Here is an 8,935-nt window from a genome sequence, read left to right on the forward strand (position 1 = left end):
CGACACAAGGGATCCTGAACACAAGTTTAATAATCGAGAGTTGCACACTCAGCATATTTTCTTAACAACACAACAGGATCGGTATTGGATTCTCAACTTTCGCTAACAAGCTTCACCTCGCAAGTAAAAACCTACAAAACAAACACTTAATCACTGTTGGAACGGGATTTGGAAATACACGAGCTCCTAAGACTCACCATACGATGAGAAACTCCTGGCGACTAGCGCGTTACAACGCACATGGTTTCTTTCTCGCTACACGACGACACTGAGATGCGCTCACTAAGTATGCTGGGAGTATAAATTACAAAACTGGAATGGAACGGAATTAGAAAAACAAAATTGTTCTCTTGTTGAAGATTGGCCTCAACACATAATGAAGTAACCACAAGGCATAATGAAGTAGCCACAAGGCATAATGAAGTAACCACAAGACAAAATGAAGTAAAAACAAGACATAATGAACTAACAACGAGACATAATGAAGTAATAACGAGACATAATGAAGTAACAACGAGACATAATGAAGTAACCACTAAACATAATGAAGTAACCACAAGACATAATAAAGTAAAAACAAGACATAATGAAGTAACAATAATGAAGTAACCACAAGACACAATGAAGAAACAACGACACATAATGAAGTAAAAACAAGACATAATGAAGTAAAAACAAGACATAATGAAGAAACAACAAGACATAATGAAGAAACCACAAGGCATAATGAAGTAACAACGAGACATAATGAAGTAACCACCAGGCATAATTAAGTAACCATAAACCATAATTAAGTAACCACGAGACATAATGAAATAACCACGAGACATAATGAAGTAACCACAAGACATAATGAAGAAACCACAAGACATAATGAAGTAACCACAAGACATAATGAAGTAACAACGAGACATAATGAAAAAAAACAAGACATAATGAAGTAACCACAAAACAATGAGAAAACCACGAGACATAATGAAGTAACCACAAGGCATAATGAAGTAACCACGAGACACAATGAAGTAACAACGAGACATAGTGAAGTAACCACGAGAGATAATGAAGAAACCACAAGACATAATGAAGAAACCACAAGACATAATGAAGAAACCACAAGGCATAATAAAGAAACCACGAGACATAATGAAGTAACTACAAGGCATAATGAAGTAACCAAAAGGCATAATGAAGAAACCACAAGGCATAATGAAGAAACCACAAGACATAATGAAGTAACCACAAGGCATAATGAAGAAACCACAAGACATAATGAAGTAACCACAAGACATAATGAAGTAACCACAAGACATAATGAAGTAACTACAAGGCATAATGAAGTAACCACAAGGCATAATGAAGTAACCACAAGGCATAATGAAGTAACTACACGGCATAATGAAGTAGCCACAAGGCATAATGAAGAAACCACAAGGCATAATGAAGAAACCACAAGACATAATGAAGTAACCACAAGGCATAATGAAGAAACCACAAGACATAATGAAGTAACTACAAGGCATAATGAAGTAACCACAAGGCATAATGAAGTAACCACAAGACATAATGAAGTAACCACAAGACATAATGAAGTAACTACAAGGCATAATGAAGTAACCACAAGACATAATGAAGTAACCACAAGGCATAATGAAGTAACTACACGGCATAATGAAGTAACCACAAGGCATAATGAAGAAACCACAAGGCATAATGAAGAAACCACAAGACATAATGAAGTAACCACAAGGCATAATGAAGAAACCACAAGACATAATGAAGTAACTACAAGGCATAATGAAGTAACTATAAGGCATAATGAAGTAACCACAAGACATAATGAAGTAACCACAAGACATAATGAAGTAACTACAAGGCATAATGAAGTAACCACAAGACATAATGAAGTAACCATAAGGCATAATGAAGAAACCACAAGACATAATGAAGTAACTACACGGCATAATGAAGTAACCACAAGACATAATGAAGTAACCACAAGGCATAATGAAGTAACTACACGGCATAATGAAGTAACCACAAGGCATAATGAAGTAACCACAAGGCATAATGAAGAAATCACAAGACATAGTGAAGAAACCACAAGGCATAATGAAGTAACCACAAGACAAAATGAAGTAAAAACAAGACATAATGAAGTAACCACAAGACATAGTGAAGAAACCACAAGGCATAATGAAGTAACCACAAGGCATAATGAAGTAAACACAAGACATAATGAAGTAACCACAAGACATAGTGAAGAAACCACAAGGCATAATGAAGAAACCACAAGACATAATGAAGTAACCACAAGGCATAATGAAGAAACCACAAGACATAATGAAGTAACTACAAGGCATAATGAAGTAACCACAAGGCATAATGAAGTAACCACAAGACATAATGAAGTAACCACAAGACATAATGAAGTAACTACAAGGCATAATGAAGTAACCACAAGACATAATGAAGTAACCACAAGGCATAATGAAGTAACTACACGGCATAATGAAGTAACCACAAGGCATAATGAAGAAACCACAAGACATAATGAAGTAACTACAAGGCATAATGAAGTAACCATAAGGCATAATGAAGTAACCACAAGACATAATGAAGTAACCACAAGACATAATGAAGTAACTACAAGGCATAATGAAGTAACCACAAGACATAATGAAGTAACCATAAGGCATAATGAAGAAACCACAAGACATAATGAAGTAACTACACGGCATAATGAAGTAACCACAAGGCATAATGAAGTAACCACAAGGCATAATGAAGTAACTACACGGCATAATGAAGTAACCACAAGGCATAATGAAGTAACCACAAGGCATAATGAAGAAATCACAAGACATAGTGAAGAAACCACAAGGCATAATGAAGTAACCACAAGACAAAATGAAGTAAAAACAAGACATAATGAAGTAACCACAAGACATAATGAAGAAACCACAAGGCATAATGAAGTAACCACAAGGCATAATGAAGTAAACACAAGACATAATGAAGTAACCACAAGACATAGTGAAGAAACCACAAGGCATAATGAAGAAACCACACCACATAATGATAAATAACCACATAAGAAAGTTACGGCTTTCCATGCATTGCCTGTCAAGTGTATAATTCCCCCTTCGACTCCTTAGCAAAAACTACGCCGACTCGACGTTTTCGCATCGAAGGTCACCAATGTTAGCTAATGTTTACGCGGCACACTACTCTTGAAAGCATTTAAATAAGCCATTGGAGCACTATTTTCGTGAAAGAAAGCACTTAAAGGACCATTGAAAGCGTATCAAGGCTATTTGAATCCAAATGCGGCGAGAAAACTGTTGTTATCGATTGCGAAGCCAGCCGCGAAGATCGACTTCCAAATTTCCAATCGACCGTGGAATGAATTTATATTACCCACATAGTCTGATACAATTGCGATTTTCCTTGAGATGTCTGGTTCGTTTAACCAGAAGTACAAAGTTCCTTGACCACCACAATTAAGATGGCTTCAGGCAATCATGAAAGAACTGAGCATCATTTCAGTAACCATAACACAAAGTAAAGATTAGTAGAAAAGGAAGCACCAGTCACAGTAACAAAGATGACTTGAATTAACAAATGAACCTGGACATCATCGCAGTCGTAGCATTTGATCATGTATACTGCTCCTTGTCTGACTACTTACAGTAGTGAAGCCGGCAGAGACCCAAATACTCTGGTTATCGATCTGATTGGTCGATTACGTCGCGATGTTATTGGTCGTCTGTCAGTTAAGCCGTGATGTTATTGGCTATGAAGACTCGTAATCGGTAATTGGTGCGTTTCGATCCGTCTATTGTCACAGTTAAACAGTCGTCTATTGTTAGTCAAATTGTCAGTTCTCCAGTCGTTCTCTCGTAGTTAGTTTTGCTTGATCTCGTCAATAAGTCGTTTGTACGGCGCTGGTAACTGTTAGCTACGATTCAGTGGCGTTTGTTCTAAGTTAGTAAACCAGCTTTCTAAAGTAAGACGTTGATAGTAGTCTTTAGAATACGTTATACATGTCGCAGAGTCCCAGTCAATTTGATGTTTCGTCTTTAAATGGTGCTCAGCGATGTGATTGTTGACGTCACCATTCCTCGTCGCTCGTTTGTGTTCGGTCAGTCGCGTGCTTAGGTTTCTGCCGGTTTCACCAATGTAAGAAGCCTGGCAGTCGCAGCATTTGATCTTGTATACTGCGCCCTGTCTGTCCTCCTGTTTGTTTTTGTCCTTGACATTAGTAAGCAGTCGCCGTAAAGTGGTTGGGAGTATCGGTTTGTGTGCAAGACGTATATTGTAAGGTTGTAATATACGTGCAATAGTTTCAGAGGTGCCTCTGATGTACGGTATAGTCGCTGTTATGTAACAGGGCCAGAGTTGGTCTGAGTGTTGGAATCAGTGTTACTGTGAGTGTTCCGTCTAACAAAGTCCGTGTTGTAACTGTTCTTACTAAAAATTAAACGTTGTTAAGATAATCAGTCTCGTCTTGTAGGCTGTCAGGTGAGTCGCAAACTAGTTGCGCTCGTCTCGTCAGAGTCCGGATAGTAATAGCCTTGTGAGAGGTCGGGTTGTACGAAGACTGGTCTAGTTATCGGTCGGTATGTGTCGGTTTTCTGTAAATAGTCGTTTTCAGTTTGTTGTTGTCGCGAGTGACCAAGCAGTCTAGAAAAGGTATCTTACCATTTTCTTCGATCTCCTTGGTGAACTGTATGTTGGCGTTCTGTCTAGCCGATCTGTTAATTATAAGGTGTTCGTGAAAATCGTCGATTCCGTCTTTGTGTACGGCGGTGAATGTGTCGTCAACGTAACGTAACCAAAGAGGTACAGTTCGCGTGTAGGTAGCTAGGGCTTGTTCCTCGATGTTTTGCATGACAATTTCTGCTACAACAACAGGAACTGGAGAGCCCATAGCCTTACCATGTAACTGTTTGTGGTGGTTGCCGTTGTACTGTTCTGATATTGTTGCTGTTCCTGTTTCTGATGTTGTAGCAGAAACTGTCATGCAAAACATCGAGACTGATTATCTTAACAACGTTTTCAGTAAGAACAATTACAACACGGACTTTGTTAGACGGAACACTCACAGTAACACTGATTCCAACACTCAGACCAACTCTGGCCCTGTTACATAACAGCGACTATACCGTACATCAAAGGCACCTCAAACTATTGCACGTATATTACAACCTTACAATATACGTCTTGCACACAAACCGATACTCCCAACCACTTTACGGCGACTGCTTACTAATGTCAAGGACAAAGAGAAACCGGAGGACAGACAGGGCGCAGTATACAAGATCAAATGCTGCGACTGCCAGGCTTCTTACATTGGTGAAACCGGCAGAAACCTAAGCACGCGACTGACCGAACACAAACGAGCGACGAGGAATGGTGACGTCAACAATCACATCGCTGAGCACCATTTAAAGACGAAACATCAAATTGACTGGGACTCTGCGACATGTATAACGTATTCTACAGACTACTATCAACGTCTTACTTTACTAAGACAGTCAAAATTGGTGGAATATATTCTTCTCTAGAAGAAGCATTTGAGTTTTGCTGGAGCTCATTCGCAGGTGAACGCAACACTTTACCAAAATGGACCAGGAGAAACGTAAAAGTGAACAAATTTGCATTTGGAACCTCACGACTACCGGATTTATTATGTAAACATTGATTTACGTCATTAGTATGGAATTTCTGTCGCTGAGTCGCACACGTTCCTCCGCGTGAAACGTCCCCAGCGGCGAGGAGCAAGGAGAAACGGCTGTTTTCGCAGGCTAAAGGACAATGTTGTGATGGTTAATAAATGATACTGGAAGACACTTTTACAATCGCAGTTCTAAATTAAAGTTAAGAGTAGTTGCCTTATTATGATTTTGACCCAGTTATCAAGTGATCTGCAATGTCATACGTCTCTTCTCCCCAACCCCCAGCTGGCCTTGCCAATCGTGAGGAAGATGAATGACATTTCAGACTGGTCACCACGGTGGTTTTAATCCTTTCATGCCTGCCGCCTTATTATTCCTGCCCCTTATTAAAATGATGGTGATAATGATGACGATGACGATGATGATTAGGATGATAGAAATGATGATGACTGTCCCTCGCATGTCCCCCATGATACACCTTGTTTGCACTGCCCTTTGTTTTTCATTTCTCCAAAAAGTATTTTATGGGAGAAGTGCAAGTTGCAGTTTCAATTTGGATTTATAAACACTTTTTATGTCATCATTTCAGGGGTAGGATTACCCTGTGCGAGAATCAGACGAAGACTCCCAGTTAATGAGTGTAATTCACCTTTTAAGATTTCTATCTACCGAGTAAGTGGTTTCACTAGTATATCTTAGGAAGAGACAAGCAAACAGCACTTTCGGCTTTAATGATTATAAAACAAAAAAAAATGGTTACATTTTGCAACTTAATGAATCAGCTGTAAAGTCGAATTTTTCTTGTTTGGGCTTGCATTCTTGACTTTCGAGTCTCTTTTCCCTACAAGAAAAGAAAACCAATGTATTAAAACAATTCAAGACAGTCCGTTCAAGCCTATAAACTAGACATACACAACCTTTGTCTTGCACCCAGAAGATGCCAATACGTCTTGCCTGGTTACTTCTATCATATAATTAGCTTTTTTTACTGTGTATCACAAATATACTTCAAGATCTGTCAACCTATGAACTTTCATCGCTGGAGCTTAAGGGATTCCAGTGAAAAATAAAAAGATAACCTACCTACCTACTACAAAATACTACTAAACGCCACCACCATATGCGTCTTTCTTCTTAATATATAAAGAGAAAGACAAGTAGCTCTGGCCCAAACCGAAATACAATGAACAGATCGTCCAATTAGATAAGAAATACTCGTTGCTTTATCAGCGTTGGATTCAGTTAAAATTGACGCATACAGTTCCCTCCGCAAGCGATACCAAAACTGAAAAATTGATTTCAATAAATCTGTCCATTGTCTCGTGAACTTAGTTGTGGATCATAATGTATAACTCTCCATTGACTAGAGGACTATGTAAAACAAAGAGTTAAGTAAACAATGTTAGCTTTCATTTAATTTCCGAAAATTACCCCTCCCCTCTCCAAGGTTACTGATTTTTAAGTCTCGTCCTGTTTTTAGGTTCCTTAAATATGAATAACCGCTTACCGCAAAAATCGCAACTCATTGAACATTTCTCTATCATTTTTCGCTGATGGAGCTCACTTGAGCACATGCCAAATTTTTTCAAAAGGACACACTTGTATGGGCTTATTTGGTCAACGCATTCCTCTGAGAAAAAGAAACCAAAAAACAATAAATAAATATATATATGAATAAATGAGTAAATAACTAGAAGAACAACAAAAGCAGTCGCCAGCTGGTTGCATTGATTGTTTATTGCGTAGCATTGTTGGCAGAGACAAACCTTGTCTGAACAACAACAACACTTTTGCTGTCCCTTTTATTGGAATTATGTAGTTTAACATTTGACATTACAAAATTACAATGGTAACTTGTTCTTATTTAATCAAATGGCATACTCTAGAGATTCTCATCTCCCAATTTATGCCTTCGGGGATTCTTTTTTCTTCTTCTACTACTTCCTTTTTTTTTTTTTCTTTTTTAACAAAAAACCTATAGTAAGACCAAACTTCAAGGTATTTTAAAACATGTTTTTTTTTTCTACAATATGGGACGCTGATAATCCCATAAAACATACACTCGCACCCAGCCACCCAGGATATTAAAGTCGATAACTCTAACTTAGCTAACTGGCCCCAGTTCCTCAAAAGGTCGATAACGCTATCCACCGCCGGGATAAATCTCTTAATCAACTGGATAAGTTTTTCGAAATCCAGATGCACTATCCTATGGATAGTGCATAGTGCTACCCACCTATTCAACAACTGGGACTCTAAGTACAAGCAATTGAACCAACGTTCCTTTGTTGTTACAAAAAAACGTACCGGTTGCCTATGGCACAGCCCCCTTCAGCACACATACCAACTGTTACATCACTACACAGGACAGTTACAAACAGCTGAACGCTCAACCAAATTGACGTCTCCTTATATTACAGGCTATGGCTATTTGGTTCCAGTATATATAGTAGTAGTAATTGTTTCCCGGTAACTTCTCTTACGGGAATATTATTTCCCCCGACTCATGCCGTAGGACAGTACCATCTACTTTATTAGCCCGATTTTTAATGCATATGAATTAGCCCCTAACCTTTGCATTGATACAGCTTGTTGATTTCCTCTCTGTCCTGATAGCTTAGACCAAACCTCTGGCCGATCACTGCTTTCTTGTTTTTTGGGACGATAGTTGGAATATCTCTATATTTAGCAAATGCATACTTGCTATAGTGCATTACACTATCGTAATCATATGGTTTACCGAAGGAGGATCCCAGATCACGAGGATACTTTTGAAAGTTATGTGCATGCTCTAGAAAAGATAAAAATGGTAGTGATTAAGTTCAAAGAGCTGAATAGCCTCATGTATAATAACTAGAATAGATAATAAGAAATAGCGTGGATGGAGGCCGTGGCTCGGAACTGTGCCTAGATAAAGGGTGCACTACAGTTCCTCCCGCACTATTTTCAACTTTTAATAAGAACCGCCCGTGATAGAAAATAACTTGCGGGAATGAATGGCTTCAAATAAGTAAACTTTTCAATTGTGAAAGCAATACTATTGAAGTGAGGGGAGATATTGCTCGCGACCTCTGCAAAGGCTCAAACCGTTAAAGACGTTTGAGTAAAACGGCTACCATGTTGGTGTCCCAAACCAGCCCTGTGGTTTCTTATGAAACGCTTTCACGTTTGGCAAAAAAATGAAATAGCTGATAGCAGCGTAAGTGAAAAGGCTACAGAAAACAAGAAAACAAAATGGTACTCTCGTAGAGTTAAAG

General features: G+C 38.6%; 1 protein-coding gene across 2 annotated transcripts in view; it reads right to left on the reverse strand.

Moving 5' to 3' along the window:
* Window positions 1-6,390: 6,390 nt before the first annotated feature.
* The window catches only part of LOC140948391 (zinc metalloproteinase nas-14-like), a 13,189-nt gene continuing 10,644 nt past the window's right edge, over window positions 6,391-8,935 (reverse strand). The window contains exons 6-8 of one of the 2 annotated variants that reach the window (XM_073397629.1): window positions 8,251-8,469; window positions 7,186-7,308; window positions 6,391-6,519 (exon numbers count right to left, since the gene is read on the reverse strand). In XM_073397629.1, the coding sequence (XP_073253730.1) occupies window positions 6,449-6,519; window positions 7,186-7,308; window positions 8,251-8,469 (413 nt within the window). In that variant the 3' untranslated portion in view covers window positions 6,391-6,448. The remainder of the gene's footprint in view (window positions 6,520-7,185; window positions 7,309-8,250; window positions 8,470-8,935) is intronic. The other variant, XM_073397638.1, reaches the window with a different exon arrangement.

This window comes from Porites lutea, chromosome 1 (assembly GCF_958299795.1).
Source record: "Porites lutea chromosome 1, jaPorLute2.1, whole genome shotgun sequence".
NCBI classification, from domain to species: Eukaryota; Metazoa; Cnidaria; class Anthozoa; order Scleractinia; family Poritidae; genus Porites; species Porites lutea.